This window comes from Ciconia boyciana, chromosome 19 (genome assembly GCF_034638445.1).
Source record: "Ciconia boyciana chromosome 19, ASM3463844v1, whole genome shotgun sequence".
NCBI classification, from domain to species: Eukaryota; Metazoa; Chordata; class Aves; order Ciconiiformes; family Ciconiidae; genus Ciconia; species Ciconia boyciana.
Genome location: NC_132952.1, coordinates 758,087 through 777,634, shown reverse-complemented (window position 1 = coordinate 777,634; position 19,548 = coordinate 758,087). Strand labels below are relative to the sequence as shown.

The 19,548-nt window shown below is 43.3% G+C and overlaps 1 protein-coding gene across 2 annotated transcripts in view; it reads left to right on the top strand.

Annotated features, from left to right (window-relative positions):
• Positions 1 to 16,778, top strand: part of CDC42 (cell division cycle 42) — a 30,230-nt gene extending 13,452 nt beyond the window's left edge. For both annotated transcript variants that reach the window (XM_072883970.1, XM_072883971.1), the window contains exons 2-6: positions 66 to 206; positions 5,076 to 5,148; positions 9,073 to 9,182; positions 9,287 to 9,484; positions 15,349 to 16,778. In XM_072883970.1, the coding sequence (XP_072740071.1) occupies positions 102 to 206; positions 5,076 to 5,148; positions 9,073 to 9,182; positions 9,287 to 9,484; positions 15,349 to 15,438 (576 nt within the window). In that variant the 5' untranslated portion in view covers positions 66 to 101 and the 3' untranslated portion in view covers positions 15,439 to 16,778. The remainder of the gene's footprint in view (positions 1 to 65; positions 207 to 5,075; positions 5,149 to 9,072; positions 9,183 to 9,286; positions 9,485 to 15,348) is intronic.
• The last annotated feature ends 2,770 nt before the right edge of the window (positions 16,779 to 19,548 follow it).

Below are 19,548 nucleotides of genomic sequence, written 5' to 3'. Positions count from 1 at the left end.
ACACGTACTGCTATCTAGTGAGAATGAGAAACATCTAAATATGTGTATCTTTTTTTTTCTTCTAGGTTCTCTTGGAGTTGATATTCTAGTAGACTTCAGCTATGCAGACGATCAAGTGTGTAGTCGTGGGTGATGGTGCTGTTGGTAAAACCTGTCTCTTAATTTCTTACACAACAAATAAATTCCCATCGGAATATGTACCAACGGTAAGTGGGAGAATGGCTCCAGTTGTTCTTTGGGCATGGGGGGGTAGGGCAGCATGAGTTTCCTTCCGAACTAATCTTTGTGGCATGCACACCTTACTACTTGTTCTTATAGCCTACTTTCCTGTTGGAGACTAACTAATATGTTGTGGAAAAGTAATCATCAGTGTGTTTGGTACACTGCTGCTACCTATCTTTCGCATTACGTGGTAGTGCTGGGATGCCTTTCCTGTATGTGGTCAGTTCTGTTTGTTGATGGCCACCAGCTGGATTCTGTGAGCCAGATTGTTTGCAGTTGTTAAGACTGCTAAGTGGAGAGCAAGCAGCAGGAACACCTGCTTTCCATCTTGTGCTCTCAGTTCTTGCCACATCTTCATTTTTAGGGAAAGTAGTATTTTATGCTGCTAGAATAGTCAGTGACTACAGTTAATGTTTTCTGATGCTCATTTTTGCTTTGCAACTCTGAAATATCCAGAGGTCGTTCAGTGGAGTGTGGCTAGTTATTCCTCATGTGCTTAGCTGAAGTAGTTTGGATCTAGACTGCCCAGTCTCATTCATTTGTACTTCCAAACACTTGTCAACTTAGAAATAGTCAAGGACTATACACAAAGTAACCTTTTTGAGTCTTACAGGCTCAGTTTTCTGAGATACTGAATCCCTTGGCTTATCTAAAGATCAAGTTGGGAGCAGTTTGACTACCTGCAAGGAACATGTGCATTATCTTTCTAATAGCAAAATGCTTTTCTTGCTAATATTGCATATGCAAGATCAGCATCCTGACACTGAGGTGGTTCAGTTTTTTTAGTGAGGTTGCTGCAAGAGGCTTTGACATCTGGATGCTCTTTTTATTAGCCTTTTCAGGTCTGTAACAGAGAAAACTATCTTCTACACATATACAAATTGAAGAGTTTATCCAGATACCTCAAACAAATTTAGATCTGGAAATGCATGGCAAGGAGGTTGAATGCCTGTAGCTGAAAGGGTCAATGATCTTTTCTGTTACTATGAAGCAACTTAAAAGAACAGATAGCTCCTCTGAGATGCTGGGTAGCTCCTGCCTGATAGCTCTTTCAGAATAGCTTCTTATTTATAAAAATATCCTCTTTTTGTGGAAAAGAAGTTGCAGTGAACTTCATTGCCTCTTTTTGAGGTATTGGCTTTGTACACTATCCAAAGATCTTCAACATTTGAGGTTTGTGAGGAACAGGGCAGAATTCCACAGAACAAAAACGTTTGTGTTTAGTTGTAGATCTGGAATGATGAAAGGACTCCCAAACCCGAGAGTATTCAGGTTGGATGCAGTGACCACTGTTACGAACCTGAGGGTTGTGCTATAGGCATGGAGACCCAAGTTCAGCCTCTCTCATGGAGATCCTCTCGTTATGGCCTGGTAGAGAAGAAGTTGTGTTTGAAACTGCATTTTGCCATTCTCAAGTTTTTGAGTGGTGCCAGGTATCCTGGTGTGATGCTTCTAGGACACCCACATCCTGTGCTGAACCTGTGGAAGTCTGCTTGCCCTATTTAAGTTATTCTTTATGGTCAAGACAAAATGAAAGTGGTCAGTGAGTTCAGGCAGTGAGCATTTCTATACTTAGCCTTAGTGAAGTGACCCTTAATTATGTTGAAAAATGTTATAATCTTAAAAATGTGTATTTTGAAACCTTGTGAGTTTGTATGCTGTCCGGCAGATGGTGGTAGTGTCTATAAATCCCTGCTAACAAACAATATGGAAAAGCTACTCAGAAAAACAAAGTCACTTGCCAGTAAAGTGTGTTCAAGGTGTGCTAAGGCTTATTTATAGTGCCTTTTAAAACCGTCCCATGTTTCTGGAATAGTATTTACCTCTCAACTTCATGGCTTGAAGAACTTGCTGTTCTGGGGATATCACAGGCCTATTCCTAATTCTGTGTATGGCCTAGAGCTGTATTTCAAACTCTGGAAACTGGTAAGTAACCTCTGATATTCTGGCTAATGCTTCTAGTAATAGACAAGCAAAGAAATATTACAGATAGCATTGTTCCCAAAATGAAAGCAAGCTGTCAGAGTCGACAAGCCTTAATATCCCCAGAATGTTTGTGGCTGAATAAGGACCCTAGGATAAAGTGGGCAGGACTCAAACTGCTTAACAAAAATGTTTAAGCAGGAAAAGAACCTGGAGATAAAGTTCTGATTTTGAGAACCTGGTAAATACTGGTGGTAACTCAAGGCCAGTGTACTGACAAACACCAGGAATCCAGCTGCAGCAGCTACTGTGAAGCCTCTCTTGAGGGGAGGGTGTGTCCTTCCTTGAATGTGTCCAGTGGTACAGGGCACAGAGCAATTAGTAGCAGGTAGGGGTGCTTTAGCAAATCAACAACAGTCTGGCTTCAGACTGGGCTGCTCTGCATGTGTAGGCACTGGCATGGCTGGTGTAAACTGCCTGTGCTGTTGCCCTGCGTAGCTGTACTTGTGCACCATAATCGGAGTAGTGCTCTGCAGCAGTGTGGCCAAAACATCGAAGGGGAATGCACCAGTTCAGACTGATAGATTAGTTTCTTTCACTTGGCTCAGTTTTGTAGCTCTTTCTGTTTTTTGAGGATATTTCCCAGTGAGAGATGGGTTTCATACTGGTACTGCACATGGTTTGTCACCTGCATGTTTTTGACATCATTGCCATTCTCAAAAAAGGCAGTGAGGGGCATGTCGGTGGAAAGGCGCTGGCAACATTTGGGCAGTGGTAGATCAGGTGCAAGTCCTGTAACCTGAATGCTCATGCCCGCTGCTGTAATGGGCTCTCTGGCACTGGCAGGAATTGAAACTTCTTGTTGGGCTAATTGTTGCTCTGGTTTTTAGCCTGTTTGGCACAATTGAGGATGAAGTTGTTTGTGGATTATGCTATGAGACTGTAGTTGCCAGGATTGTCTGAAGGCTAGCCTTGTAACCCTGGCCTGCTTTGGCTGAACCGCAGACCTTTTCAATAGTGGCTGTAAAAAAAGAAAAAAAAAAATTAAAAAAAATTCCTATTTTGCAGACAGGGAGCTTAAAAAACCCAAACAAATGTGAGGGAAAATGCATGCTAATCCTCCTAAAGGGCAGCTACAAGAAGTAGTATTGACTTGCTGTTCACTGGGCAAAAATGAGGGGACGTCTTTGGCGGATTAAGCTGCCAACCACCTTCTGATGTCTGAAAGAGCAAATGCTCTGACCTTCAACATGGAGCATTCCAGTTTCTTGTTCTGTACCTAGCAATAGATGAGTTCTCATCCTGACCTGTCCTTTGGAGTCTTGAAGTTGTAGTCACTGCATATTGATATGCCCTGTGAAATGCCTTCCGCCCTTCTCTAGCCTGAAGATCTTATTTGTAGCTGGACGCTTTCTGGGGTGTTCAGTAAGGCAAACTCAGTGCAATGTGTAAAGGATTGGGCTGCAGGTAATGGAGATGAGTGTTGGAGTCTCTTGCAGTACTCTGAAATTTTGAATGCTAATCCAAAATAGTATGAGAGGTGGACTTCTGCTTCTAGCTGATGTTCCTGGGGATATGCAACATGCTGTGGCTATAGCTGCTTTTGCAGATGCTGTGAGTTGTGACAAGTTGGAAAAAAATCAGTATGGTGTCAGTTACTGCTTTAACCAGGGCAGTCAGGTGGAAAGGAGACAGATCTGAACTCTTGGAAGTTCAGCTTTGAAGTGCTGTCTCACTGGTCTTATCTCAGTTTTGAGTAGGATTTTCTCAAGGTCCTAAGCTCTTACTAAAGCCCTGTTAATAGATGCATGTGACTGCTTATTTCTCCATGTCCCTCCCTCCTCACTTCCATGAAAAGCTTTTGAGGTGACTCCTGGCCTCTTTAATGTTGGGGTTTACCTCAGCTGCGGGAGCTGCTCAGACTTCAGTTTTGTGTTGAAGCAGAGCTTTCCTATCCTTATTCAGAGATCTCAACTGTCTCTGAGTAACCTTGTAGCACAGTATGCAGGGACAGGTTGATTTTTTTCCAGTGGGAAGGATTTTTTGCCGAAGGTACTTTCTGAAATACTGTCTATTGCGGTTCTGAAGATAAAATGGTTCTTGAAATTAAGGATACTGAGCTCAGACAATATAATCCTTAATGCTGAGTGTGGGGGTGTTGGAAGGAGAAGGCTTTGGGTAGGTCCTCATGCATAGTTGTGTTGTAAACAAGTTACTGGGTGAAACATTTTTGGTAGTGTTAGCTACCCTGTGTAGCAGGTCTGCCCTTGAGGACAGGACTATTGTGCCAGATGCTGTACAGAGACAATACAACTTGGTCTTCTGGAGCTAGATTCTCCATTTAGACTGAGTGTGAATTTGACACAGACTGATTTTGACCAACTATATTGCTTCCTCCAAAGATGGAGGATAAATTCCTGTTGAAAAGATGGACTCTCTTGAATTCCCTAGATGTTCAGAAAGATGAACTTCAGAGGACTCAGGTCCTGTGAGAAGAAGCCCCATAGCTCTGTGCCCTGAAGGGCAGGGCTGAAGTTTATCAGTTCTGTTTTTTGTGGGGATGTGTTTACTGTGTCAGACCAAGTGTGAAGGTTGAAATTTCTGTGGCAATGTGGGAAACCTCTTTGCAATTACAGGCAAGAGCTGTTGCAGGTGTGTTTCCTCAGTGGCTTTTACCCTCTTATATGCAGTGGTGTACCTAGTGTGCCTGTGCTTTAGGTACCTCATGGAAACAGCTCTTGTATCCCTATTCCAAACTGAATTGTCCCGTTAACAGCCTTAATGGTAGTAGCATTGTAAGCCTAATGGCTTCTGTTATCCTGTGCAGATGACTTGTACAAATCGGAGGTGGTCTGGCAAGGTGAGTAGGAAGATGGTTTGAAAGATGGCTTATTCACATCCTCTTAAATGTGTTTCTCTTTTCTTACCAGGTTTTTGATAACTATGCTGTAACAGTGATGATTGGAGGAGAGCCTTACACCCTAGGCCTCTTTGATACTGCAGGTGAGACATCAAGTGCTTGTGTCACTGTAACTGCCCAAGATTTAGTTGAGGTGATGTTAAACATGAAGACATACAGTTGGTTCTTTCTTTTTCTTTATGAAAGGGAAAAATCTTTCTTGATTCTTCTTTCCTGATGTTTGAGGAGTTGCTAAATAGAGTTTATTTAAAAAACAAAGAAACAAAACAAAAACAAACAAAAACCCACAAACAAAAAACCCCTAAAACCAAAACAAGAAAACCTTCCACTTTTCTGAGCTGTTTTATTTTGTGACACCAGATGACAAGTTTTAAACTTTCACTTCTAATCTAGGGGATACCTGAAGGGGTTTCTATGTTTTTGAACAGAATTAAAGGAGAAAATTGTGTTGAATAAAATACGTGGATTGTGTGTGGTTTTTGTTTAGTAAATAGCCTATTTTTTGACCAAATGTCAAGACAGAATGACTAACATTAGAACATCTTAGATGTGCATGTGGCTTGTCTCTGCATTCTTAACATGGATGAAATCAGGATGTTGTGTGGAGTTTCATAGAATCATAGAATGGTTTGGGTTGGAAGGGACCTTTGAAGGTCACCTAGTCCAACCTCCCTGCCATGAGTGGGGACATCTCCAACTAGAGCAGGTTGCTCAGAGCCCCGTCCAACCTGACCTTCAATGTTTCCAGGGATGGGGCATCCACAACCTCTCCGGGCAACCTGTTCCGGTGTTTCACCATCCTCATCGTAAAACATTTCTTCCTTATATCTAGTCTGAATCTACCCTCTTTAGTTTAAAACCATTACTCCTTGTGCTATCACAACAGGCCCTGCTAAAAAGTTTGTCCCCATCTTTCTTATAAGCCCCCTTTAAGTACTGGAAGGCTGCAATAAGGTCTCCCTGCAGCCTTCTCTTCTCCAGGCTGAACAACCCCAACTCTCTCAGCGTTTCCTCATAGCAGAGGTGTTCCATCCCTCTGATCATTTTTGTGGCCTTCCTCCGGACCTGTTCCAACAGGGCTATGTCTTTCCTGTGCTGAGGACCCCAGAGCTGGACGCGGTACTGCAGGTGGGGTCTCGCCAGAGAGGAACAGAGGAGCAGAATCACTTCCCTTGACCTGCTGGCTGTGATTCTTTGGATGCAGCCCAGGATGCGGTTGGCCTTCTGGGCTGTGAGTGCACATTGCCGGTTCATGTCCAGCTTTTCATCCACCAGTACCTCCAAGTCCTTCTCCACAGGGCTGCTCTCAATCCCTTCATCCCCCAGCCTGTATTGAGACTGGGGGTTGCCCCAGCCCAGGTGCAGGACCTTGCACCTGGCCTTGTTGAACCTCATGAGGTTCACATGGGCCCACTTCTGAAGCTTGTCCAGGTCCCTCTGGATGGCACCCCATCCCTCAGGTGTGTCAACTGCACCACTTAGCTTGGTGTCATCTGTAAACTTGCTGAGGGTGTGCTCAATCCTGCTGTCTGTCATTGATGAAGATATTAAACAGTATTGGTTCCAATACGGACCCCTGAGGGACACCACTTGTTTCTGTTCTCCATCTGGACATTGAGCCATTGACCACTACCCTCTGGATGTGACCATCCAGCCAATTCCTCATCCACCCAACAGTTCACCCAAGAAATCCATCTCTCTCCAGTTTAGAGAGAAGGATGTTGTGGGGCACTGTGTCAAAGGCCTTACAGAACATCCGTAGCTCTTCTCTTGTCCACGGATGTAGTCACTCCATCATAGAAGGCCGCTAGGTTGGTCAGGCAGGACTAGCCCTTGGTGAAGGCATGCTGGCTGTCTCGAATGACCTCCCTGTCCTCCCTGTGCCTTAGCATAGCTTTTAGGAGGATTTGTTCCATGATCTTCCCAGGCACAGAGGTGAGGCTGACAGGTCGGTAGTTCCCAGAGTCCTCCTTGCTACGCTTTTTAAAAATGGGTGATATGTTTCCCTTTTTCCAGTCACGGGGGACTTCACCTGACTTATGACTGTTTCATAAGCTCTCTCACTGTGTGCTTTTTTAAAAATTAAAAATAAATCTGCAGGCTTCTTTGTTTATCATTATTAGACTATCTCAATTTTCTGGCTGGAGAAATGTACAATGATTAAACAGCTACACACATTGCTTTGCACATGTGAAAATTTAGCAAGAAAGGGTAGAAACCAGTTCAACTGCTAGTTACCAACCCATAATAATACCAAAGTGGTATGACAGCATCTGGTATTGTAAACTATCCTTCAAGAGAGCCCTTCCAGAGGGCTTAGTTACCTCAAATTGTCTTGAGAGAACTTAATCTGTTTCCAGCTGTATTCTTACAGATGCATCATTAGTGTCTTATTTGATTAATGAAATGATCTTATGCTTCCAGTTAAACACTATAGCTTCAATTAGCTCTTCACATTCTTCTCCCAAATGTGATTTGTGTGTTAGTTGTTGCAAACTCCTTAGTTCATGGATAAGGAGTTAAATAGAGAAGAGAGGCTCCTTCCTGACACACATTGTGTAGGCTGCTGTAGGGACCAGCACCTAGATGGCTCTCAACTATAGCATTCTGGTACCTATGTGGGTTAAAGCTGTGTTAGGTCCTTCTCTGCCTATTTTCCTGCTGAGCTCCTCTGGGTTCAGGCCTCTGGAAACTGATGTGTGTGTAGATATGCATATCCATGTTCTGTCTATCAACATGAGTGCAGTAACCCATCTAGTAATTCTGAAAACTTACCAAGTGGCTTTAGTGCATGTAGGTGACTCTATGCGCTTGTGAATATAAAGGCTTTCCTTTTGGAGCTGGGCTTCTGAAGTGGGAGGCTTTTGTTCTTTAAAGGTCACCTGCTTTTTGCTAAATAGTAGCCAGCACAAGTTACAGAACTTAACTATGGATAAAACACCTATTACTAGCTGTCAAATTAAAAAAAAAGTCTTTGTTTTGAACTTGTGCTATGAAGACAAAGCTTTTTGGAGTAGTCTGTTAATTGCAACAAGATATTTTGGTCAGTGCTTAGCTCCTCTGTGTCCAGCCAAGTATGATAGCTGCAACGAGCTGTTTAGACCTCTGTCTTCAAACTATAGATCTTTTTCTACTGAGATGACCCAGGTGTTGAGTCACTCCTTCAAGATCTCAAAGGTCTTTATCCTGTATGATAGGCAAGAGAGCATCAGTTGAAATCTGAGGAATTTTGAACAGGTGTTTCTGATTTGGTTGCCAGCAAGTACAGCAGCTCTTTTAGTGCCAGGTTTGTTTTCTAAAAACAGAGTGCTGTTGAATTGAGCAGGTGGAAATTTAAGAATGAGCTCAGGCAGAGTCGGGCTGGTGGGTCAGTGCTAGTGGTACCCTGCAGGGACTGCCTGCTCTTACGGACCCAAAGGGAAGAGCCTGGCTTCTCCTGAAGCACAGCCTGCCCTGGGGCTTTGGTGTGTTTTTAGGGGAATGCTGCTGGATGGCCCGGCCACACGCACCTGTAACAGCAGCATTCTCTTCTTACTGCTTGGAGGACGCTTCACTAAGTGTTCGCAAGCATAAGTCAGAACGTTCTAGGGAACAAAACTGTGTTTTTTTTTTTTCCAAACTTCAGGATTTTTTCAGGGTAATGAAATTTGATGGCATGATACTTCTAATGAATGGACTAGGTGCAGAGTAGGTAATTTAATTATAATTGAGGAAAGTGTTAATGCAGTCTGAGGATGTTTGATCTAAAAATTCGTTAGAGCATACTCCTATCAGACTTCCCAGCTGTCCTGTGACTTTAAGCAGGTCGTTGTTACATAGCAACTGAATGAATTCTGTATTTGAAGACTAGGATCTTTGAATATTTGGGTTCAGAGCATGTGTATTTGCTTAAGAGTTAGGATTAATCACAATAATGCTGTTGTGCTGGAATATGCATTCTAACCACCTGTAAAGGGCAGTCTTTCATTGTCTGGGTCTAACACTGGGTTAATTTTCTCTTCTCCTAGGTCAGGAAGACTATGATAGATTACGACCCCTCAGCTATCCACAGACAGATGTATTTCTGGTCTGTTTTTCAGTGGTCTCTCCTTCTTCATTTGAAAATGTGAAAGAAAAGGTTGGTCGAACTCTGCCTAAAAAGAGCTGCTGCAGTGATTTCGGAAACATGTGAGGAGTTATCTTAGTGGTTAGTAACAAATACTATGTCTTCTCTGTCTTTAGTGGGTACCTGAAATTACTCACCACTGTCCAAAGACTCCTTTCCTGCTTGTTGGGACCCAAATTGATCTAAGAGATGATCCCTCAACAATTGAGAAACTTGCCAAGAACAAGCAGAAGCCCATTACTCCAGAGACGGCTGAAAAACTGGCCCGGGACCTGAAGGCTGTCAAATACGTGGAATGCTCTGCACTTACGCAGGTGAGGATTGGTCTTTGACCATTTTTGCTTGTTTTTATTCCATGCTTTTTTGTTTTTCAGTTACAGGGAAAACCAGCTCAATATGGATGGGAAAGGGCATGAGCTCTGTTTCTGCTGGTGACACAGTAGCTTTCTCTTTGTCCTGTTGTTCTAAGGCACAAGGAGTTGGTCAGTGCTAGAAAGAAAATCAGCCTGTGAAGATTAGGCATAGTGTAGAGGGGTGATGGAGGAGGATGCGCTCGCTGTTTGCTTTTGTGTTGGAGGAAAATAGCTATTGAAAACTTAGAAGGTGTGTTACAGACAATAAGCGGGTTAGGACACAGAATGCAGCTCACTACTGAAGCAGCAAAGAGCAGGCAAAGAAAAAATCTCTCAGAAATGTAAGTTCTGGTACTTCTAAGACTAGAAGCCTTCATACTTGAGAGCTTCCTTCTCTTCCTGTGCAGTTGGTGGTGAGCTATGTTTCCTGTATCTGCCTTAAGATGGAAGTTCTGTTGAAACAGAAAATAACAATGAAATAGTTCTTAAGATGTAAACGCAGTGATGTTGTGTGAACTAACTTGTGAACGTGAGTCTAAAGCTAACAAAAATAGCTGTTTTGAGGCCTGGAAACCTGATTATCCTTTCCCTTTGAGTTAGCAGTACTATGGTGGGGTGGATGGGAGCCATCAGCCGGCATGTTGCCTTGACTTTGGATGCTCTGGGAACTTTATCTTGCGTGCCTACCCTCTCAGAATTGACTACAACTCTTTAACAATTTCCTTAATGCTACTCTGTAAAGAATTTGTCCCTACCTGATGTGCATGGAACCAGGGGTGCACAGTATCCAGTCCCTCACTCTTTTCAGTTTTGTTGTGCATTCATCTCCAGTATCTTGAGCACAAGCTTTACTGTTAAACTGCCTGAAGCCTGAAGTTCTGCTTATCTTGCACCTTTTGCCCAGATTGCATGTTGACTCTTCCATTTGGGATCCTGAGACTCTTTTTTTTTTTTGTAACAAAGCTTTGCCTGAGTGTTTGCTGAGAAGGAAGAGGCTTTTGATGGAATTGTGCAGGACACTGAGACTGGAGATGTTGTGGCGAGGCACACTGCAGTTCATCCTGGGAATCCCTGATCAAAAGGTGGTCTTGGCTGTGCTTCCTCACTGCCCACATGCAAGCTGAGGGTTATTTGTGCTTAGGCTGTAATTCTCTTAGATTGTTCAGTCCCAAAATACCATTTTAGATGGTGTTTGGCACATCCTGAATGCTGCTGTGAACTAGGCCGTAGAACTTGCTAGTTGGTTAAATACATACCAGGACCTTTTGTCCTGTATTGCTCACTGAGACCCTTTCCTCTGTAGCTTTAAACTTGCCTTGTTTAGTCTGCTCAAATTGCATGGAAGCACTTAGAATTACCAGAGTAAGAGTTGATATGATTAAAAATGTCAGTGTTTATCCATTCTTTTTATTTCCAGATAGACTAAACTGTGTCTGTTGCAGAGAACAGCTTTATGCACTTGGAAGCTCAACCTGAATTTCTTCCAGAGCACTAGTGCTTGTATCCCCATTGATGGTTTTAGGAATCAAGAGTAACCTGGGAGGAAGGTTCAGAAGCCTTCTCATCTGGAAGACTAGTCGGTTTGCATCTGCTCTGTTGTTCTTCCCTCATTTGTTGTTGACTCCCCTTGCAAAATGCCTCTTTCTCAGTCTGTCAGTAATAGCTGCCAAACAGAAATGTAGATTATCTGTGAAGGGTTGTTTGAAGTTCCCAGCAGTGACCTCGCTGGCCGCTTGCTAAACACAGAAGCAGCTGGCTTTCCTAGCCAGGAGGGTGGTTTTCCTACCTGCAAGGCAATGTTGTAGTAGCTGGTTTCAACTGAAGCTAGACTCAGCTTGGTAGTTCAGTCTCTCTTTACCTTGGCTTCTGTCTGCACAGTTCACTTCAGCAGTCTAGGGTGTTTCTTTCCTTCCTAACTAACTTACAAATGACTTTGACACCACAGTAGCAAGTAATCATAAAGCCAGAGCGTGTTTTTTTCCTGGGAGGAAGAATTTGCTTGTCTGTGTGGAAGAGTCGATGTTCTGAAAGTACTAGGTGAGTCCTAAGAGGCTGAGTTTCTGAGTGTTTTCTGCAAAGACAGAGTATCTTCTCCTCCCTGAATTTGAATGACTGAGTCGTCAGTTCTAATCCCCTCTTTCCTCAGGTTATGGAATCCCTTTTTGTGATGAAGGCACTTTCAATGTCTATCTTCAACCTTTCTCTATAAATAGTACCCAATACCACTGTAAAAAGTCAATAACACTTTGCTATTAGGAAAGGGTGACTGCCAGACAGATTACAACTAAAATGATTGTTCCTTCTGTTACATTTATGAGTTGAATGTCTGAGCGGACTTTCTGAAGCTCAATGCTAGTACCTAACACAAGGGAGAACTTTGAATTCGGTTCCTTTTTTCCCCCCTTTTGACACAGTCAGATTTATAAAGTGTCTTAAACTGTCCATGAATGGAGGGAGTAAAGGGAGCTTGAGCTCAACCTGTTCCCCAGTGCAGCACAGGAGCCATTTTACTTTAACTGGAGTATCAAGGCCCGTGTGCCAGTGGTATCAAACACAGCTCCCTTCATGTGGTTACTCTTGTATCACCCAGGCTTTTAACCCCAGTCCCACTTTCACAACAATTTTGTCCCTGTCCTGTTTTTTTTCTCCTCTTCCCTTGTCCCAGTTTTTTGCTAGGGCCTTCAAAACAAATCCCAAATTCTGTTCTCTTGAACAAATTGATTTCTCCTGTGCAATAGGAAAACAAAAGAGGAGTCCCCCAGTAGGAGAATTAAGGAAGCATGTTTTCTTGACTCTTGCCCTGCCTGGGTTCTTAATCTATCTAACAGTACATAATTGAGTTTATATACAGCCTTATTCTTGCAGAGAAAGAAAATCTATTAGTACTCAGACTTCACATAGGCATTATTTATTTGAAGTCTCTAGCTCTTTTGTCAGCCTGAGTTGCAACTCCTTTAAAAAAAAGTTGCTGGGGAGGATGTACAGAATGATTGTACATGGTAATTTCCTTAACTTCTGTTCTTTCAAGTATAATCTTGCATGTAACGTGATGGACTTAAATGCTTCCAGATGGAATTGCCTTAGAGATCTCCCATGTATGTCCTTCAGTAAAACAAGATTAAAGACCTTCTAAAAGGGATATATCCGGTCTAACCTGTGAGGGAGAAGCCAGTTACATTTGAATGATTTAAAAAAAAGTCTTAATTTTGCAAAGACTGCAATTGTTTACAGGAAGTAGTTTAAGCTTTTCTGTTTGTCTTTAGCTGGGATAAAGCAGTTCTGAATTTATGGAGGTTGCACTCATGACAGTAGATTTAGGCGAGTCCAGTTAGCATAAACTGAGCCAGGTTTCACTTCTGGTGTTATGTGTAACTTGGCAGAGTTGTGTGGGAGCGGTAACACGCTGCAGTGTTCCTGTTGTGCTTATAGCAAAAGCAACGCATGCTTCGTGCTCCAGTGTAATCCCTGCAGACTCCTTGCAGCTCTGTGACTGCTTGTCTGGTGTTGGATCTCAGTTATTCCAATCCTAACACTGTTTCTGTCTTCCTGTGACTTGAGTGGTTATACTTGCTTTGGTAACTAAACTGAATAACTGAAACACACCATTTCCATGCTGGCTCTCAATGTCAAAATAGCAGCACTGGTAAGGTATTGCATCGCTTCTTGAAAGACTGGTAGTCAATGTCTGAAGATGACGATGGCTTACCAGAGAGGTACTGCTTCGATCCCAGATCATGTTTTCCCAGCCATCTGGAGATCTTCAGTTACTCAGGGGCTGAATTCACAAAGCAGAAGCCTTGTCTGAAGCCTTTGCTCTGGGCTAGCTGCTGCTGGGGTAGTTGGGAGCAGTAAGTCTGTGCATCTGAGGTGCTTGCTTATCCTCAGTGGGTGACTACAAAAGGTTTACCTGACCTTTTGGATCCCTGTGGTGGGGCAGGCTGCTCTTCACTGTCTTTATTCCCCTGTAAACTTCCTAAGTGTATATTCAGCAGTTAAGTGGAAACCACCATCTTTTGTGAGGCCCCTCCCTCCCCCGTGTTCTTGCCAATTGCTGCTGTTTGTGCCTCTGCCCTTCTGGGTGTTCATTTTGTCTAACTTGGTCCATCACATGTTCTGTCTGTCTCTGACATTGACTTCTGGGTCATCTAAATGAGATTTCCTCCTGGGATCTACTTTGTTTTTTGCAAAGTAAATCTGTTTACTGCCTCTGTGAATTCAGCCTGGTCTATCCTGAATGCTCTTTGTATCTGCTTGTTTTTCTCTAATCCTCTAACCTGGCTGCTGTTTTTTCTCCTCCCCTCTGTCTTGTAGAGAGGTCTGAAGAATGTGTTTGATGAGGCTATCCTAGCTGCCCTCGAGCCTCCGGAAACTCAGCCCAAAAGGAAGTGCTGTATATTCTAAACTTTCTCCTTCCCCTCTTGCTGCTGCTTCCTCTGTCCCACTACTGTAGAAACCTGGTTAAAAAGTGAATAAAACCACCTTGATTGAAAGCTGTTGTGTCTGCTTACCATCTTAGAGCAACCTTTGTATTAGTTCTTGGACTGAAAACAATACTTAAGATCTTTAGTAAAACGCTGTGACCGTGGAACATGAACTGGACTCGCTTAACTCTCTGCTGCTTGGGTTGCCAGGTGTGGGTAGCTTTATAATTCAGGCTGTTGGGGAAAGGATCTGGTTACATCATTATTTAAAGAAAGATCAAAAGACTAAGACATGATGTTTGATCTTCCTGAATCCAACTGGAAGAAACAATGCGTGTTTTCTCAATTTCTGCTTGTGACTCTTGTTAACTGTATTTGCATGACAAAAGTACATGAAATGGTGATCTGCAAGTTACGCTGTAATGTGAAGGGTTTTCTGGTTCTCCTTTGTGCAGTGAGATGTTTTTCTGTTGCTGTTGCTTTGGCTGTCTGTGCTGTAGTGGAGTATTTGTCAGTCCTTGGGGGGAAGGAAATATCGATGTACTTGCTACTGCTTTATGAACTGTTAAAATTCTTGCTTTCACTAACATAGTAGACCTCTTCATTTCAATAATAGATCCTTAAAGCCTGTTACTGTAAGATGTAAAGCTGCTTCTTACTCTCATGCTTCTGATTTTTATTGTTTTAAGGAGAAAACATCAATTGTAGCTTGTCTTTAAATTTTGAAATTAAAAATTGCAGTTGTTTGTATAAATGACTGATGAAGCTTTATTCCGATTTGCACTTCCTGGCTTCAGTTTAACACTTAACGCAATGTACAGTACCCGCCTCGTACTCCTCCCATCTTGACTTCTCTGATACCATGCACAGCTTCTGGGCTCTACCTGGCTGCTTCTAACCGTCGGGTGTTTGGGGCCGGAAGCCTGACCAGAGCGTGTACCGGACCGATTTATCGTTGCATGCTTGCCTTGTCTCTTCTCTCCCCTGACACACGGGTGTCTGCACTGCTGTACCTGGCGTGCTCCAGATTGAGCTCTTCCATTTGAATGCAGCACTTTCTGCTTTGTCATTAGCATGTGAAATGTGTTGGTAGCCAACTAATCATAAAAATTGCCTTAAGGAAATGACTTTGGTATGTGTGTTTTGCTTCTTGTGAAGTATACTGGTCTGGTCTCAAAGGATTCGCGTTCCTGTTCAGAAAATCAGATGCTGTGCTAAGGACCTGCTAACCACAGCAACAGAGCTTGGACAGAGCCTAGCTGAGCAAAGGAGACTCTGGGAGTTGTAGATGGCAAACCTCGATTCATCATTAGAGGGGTTTGTCTGCCACTTGGCTTTCTGTGGTTTTGTTTGTGTGAAAACTCAAAAATGAGACTGCCCCTTTCTCTCTTTGCCCCTTTTCAGAAAGGCCTAAAGAATGTATTTGACGAAGCGATATTGGCTGCCCTGGAGCCTCCGGAGCCGAAGAAGACTCGCAGGTGTGTGCTGCTATGAACGTCCCTCCACAGCCCCTTCTGCAAAGCTGGTGTTTGACGTCATACTAAAAGCAATGTTTAAATCAAACTAAAGATACAAATTTTAAAATTTGTTTTCGCAATAATGACAAAGGCCCTGCACTCCCATCTCCCCCACACGATCCCTGTGTGAGATGAGAATGTTAGTGTTTATTCCCCAGTGCCCCCTCCATTCAGTTAAACTAGTTAATTTTGAGTAATTATGTATTATCAGAAAACACTGATCAGTACTAGTTTTTTATTTTGTTTACTGTTTCTAATTTTTTTGTTTAAAATCCAGGCATGCTTGTGATGACTTTTTCTGTAACAGACTAATTCTAGGCTGTTTTACTGAAGCCTTGTCCCTTATGCCAGTCTGGCAAGACTTGGTTCTAGTTTCAAGAACTTCTAGGGCTGTTCTGCAGCCAGCCAGCGAGCAGCCTGGGTGTGAGCAGACTTTAGTACTAAAGACAAAGACAGGAAAGTAAAATGTCCCAAGCTGGTGCTCCTCTAATTAGGAGTGTAGAAAATGTATCTGCATCTCCTCTGAAGTTGCCTTGTATCTCTTCCCCTGGCTTTCCACTGTGCAGGTCATAAATTTTTACCCCATCCTCTAAGTTATGAAGCCTTAGGAATAGGAGAATCCTTTTCTCTGGATGCACCATCAGACTTGAAACGAGCTTGCCAGTCTCTTCCTTAATCTTGACATCATAAGCTTTTTGTCCCATGACGAAGAAATGACTGCACCTTTTAAAGCATGCCCAGCTGATTCAGTTGGCTTTTAACAGATCTATCTTCTGCCAATCCTTAATTATTAGAGAAACGCTTACAATGACCAGCATATACACTGCTGTTTGGACACTCTGAAAGGACCTGGTGTATGTTAAGACAAGTTTTGGAGCTGGCCCTGGTGGTGCATCTCTTACTGGATGGCTTGGCATCCTTCAGGGAGGGGTGGAAAGATAGACCTGTGTCAGGAGGAAGGAACTGCAGGGAGGGGTTTCTAGTGTTTAGTGTGGCACCATATAGGGACCAGTTAAGGGAATCCCCTTTTTCTGCATTTTGCTCATAAGTAACCTTGAATCTGTAAGATGGGCTCCAGCCTGCTGAGGATTGTGCGCGGGGTCTTTACATAGACTGACTGCAGTGTTGTAGGGATTTTACCAAAAATATATTTTGGCTTCCAAATTCAGAGTTTTTTAAGACTTAGGGAATCTTCTCCATCTTCCAAAATTCCGATTTCTTGTAGACTCATTAGTGTTGAACCAATGCTTTTTCATGTCTAAGTTCTTTGTATATGCATTCTTTTCAGATGTATTAAACATAAAATATCTTCACAAGCTTGCCTGAGGGTAGTTATTTCCCTTGCCTTTCTCTTGAGTGTGAAGGACTTGTAAATATGGCTTTTATCCCTTGCGAGCCCCACTCTCCTCCTTGCAAGTTAGTTTGGGTCTTTCCTTAATGCTTAATCCTGTCAGTTCGTCTTCCCTCATCTCTGCTGCTGGCCTCAGCTCTGTCAAGACTGCTCTGATCTTTGATGCAGTGTCTTTGCTGTCATACCTAACTCTGAAGAGAGGGCATGGTGGTTCTTAACGAAAGGAATACTCATTGTTGTGCATGTTCCCAAATATTAAAAGTTGGCTTTTGGGGGTTATTGGGCTCATGTACTTCTTCTGTCAAGAAGCTAGTCTTTGTGAAAGTTTCCTGTTGTTCCCTGTTCATAGGCAGATAGCAAAAACCCTAAAGAGACAAATGACATCATACCTATCTCCCTCCCAAAAATGCACAGGATTTATTACACCTTTTTTTAATTCTCCAGAGAAACGGTGAAGTCTTACACTGTTGATGCATAATTTGTATTAATTATTAAAACACATTCCAAAGAGCCTCATTAAAGGTCACTTTTATTTTAAGAAGCTGACTTGTGGGTGCTGCAATCTAAAAGCTTAGTGTAAAATGTGTGCTTTTCTCTTTTCATAGTGATTACTGCTGCTGTTCAACTTTGCAGTTCAGTTTTTAATTGCTGTCTTCTGTGAGGAGGCTTGGCTGGAAGTCTCTGGCTCCCAGTTGAAAGTACTGCTGGTACTTGTAATGCTTGGTGACAGCTGAGCATTGGTGGCTGCTCCATGTGGTTACAGCAGGCTGAAATGGGCTTCTGCACCTTCTAATAGCTAAACCTAATTCGTATGTCTATAAAGCCAGCAACAAGACTGGTGACAAAGGGATTGCCTGCATGAAATCAGGCAGGAAACTGCCTCTGAAGTGGAGGGAGAACCCTTTAGGGCTTCTGCTTTAAGTGGCAGGGTTACCCTGTCAAGCTTTTTCTGTCTTGGATGCATCCTTACATGGGGGTTTCCTATAGCTATCTGGTCCCTCTGCATACATTTTCTGGCAGTGACCTGTGCCAGTCCTTTCGTGCAGGTCCATTTGGCTAAGCAATAAAGTCTGTTCTGTTAAATGGGTGCCACGAGGTTAAACTTGGCTCTGGAGGGAATCCTGGAGGCACTGGATGATGGAAAAACATCCTTTTCAAGGAGCGGTGCTGCTTCCTTCCTCTGTGTTGCATTAGCTTTGCAAAAGTCTGGCTGATAGCTCTGTGACTCTGCTAGGACATAGCTGTCCCAGTCCAAAGGGAGGATGAGATGCTGGAGTTAGTTAAAGAAGCTCAAACAGCTTAGCTTGTGGGCTGTTTAACGCCATGCCATTTTTCTTTGGAGCTCAGTAGTGAGGTCTCTCTCAAGCTGGATGTGGGAGATGTGCTGTGTGTTGCCAGGTTATATGAGCACCTTGGTGACTGTCTCCCTTCCTGTGTGAAGGCATGCAAAACAGGGGCAAAAGCAGGCAAAACCACCACTTTCTTCTCCTTCTGTGAGTGCCATTTTCAGCTAGGAGGTTCGAAAGCAATGGTCTCGGAGGCAGGTGGGAATACTTGGCACTTCCCTTGATACTAGTGTGGCAAGCTAGTATGTGGTATGAGCTGGGATTGCCTCCTATTACTGCTTTTACAATAGAGGACTCGCCTTTCTGAAGATGCACCCGCAGCTCAGTGCTGTCTTCGTTCTCACCTGTGAGGATTCTTGAGGTACCCATAGTAGCTCACTAGCACAAATAGTGCATGAGGTCTGGGCTGGCTGCTTAACCACCTGCTATGTGTGTTAATGGTGTCTCTTGTAAAGGGCCAAAAATCTCTGACGGGAAGGCATCTGAGAATCATATTAAAATTGCTCCAAGGACTGAAGGCTGCATGGAAACTGAAGAGCAGCTTCTTGTTTTAATAGCTGGGACACACAGCAATCTCTTAAGTCTTTCGGGTATTCATGTAACTCTTCTACTGAACAGCCACTTCTTTCTGCACAAGGAACAGGTTAGTGACTTCTGGTTTTTGGTTGGCTCTCATGTGAACCTCTAGTTCCTCATACTAAATCAGTTTTGCTTAAAAGCATACTGAGCAGAGCCCTTGCTTCTGTTGGCTACTCCGAACAAGTGGCTCTGTGTATCTTTAGCAGCTGCTTGTTGTCTCTGAAGCAGTGATCATCCCCTTTCCCTGCCTTGGTTGAGTGTTCCCACACCATCCTTCACGTTAGCTCCGTGAAGCTGTACAGGGAGACGATTACATTCACTAATTGCATGGAAAGGTAACATCTTGCAGGATACTTTCCTGCTGAACTAGTGGCCTCTACTGCCTGTTCTTCGTGGTAAAGCTGATGCCAAAATGACTGCAAGGGAGGAGGTAGGAGAACCAGATCTGGTGTAGAGGCTTAGGGAGGAGGTGGGAGCGTGCACACAGTCTGACCAGTTCAGCTGTATCGGGTAAACACACGTATGCCATGGTGACAAATGGCATGAATCAGTTTGTTTTCCCACTGTGCTGTTAACAGAGTTGAAGTATGGAAATTGAGGACTATTGGCTAAATAGGCAAGTACTTAATGTGGAGAAAAGTCCTGCCTATCTTGTAAGGGACGTACTTGTATCAGAAATCCAAAACAAGAGGCTGGACTCCAAGGCTGATTACTGGTGGGAAGAGTGCTCCAGGGCAGGAGTTGCGTTCCTGAGCAGCAGATAACTTTAAGCACACCCTTACACTTAGTCCCTCCCTTGATTTAGTTAATA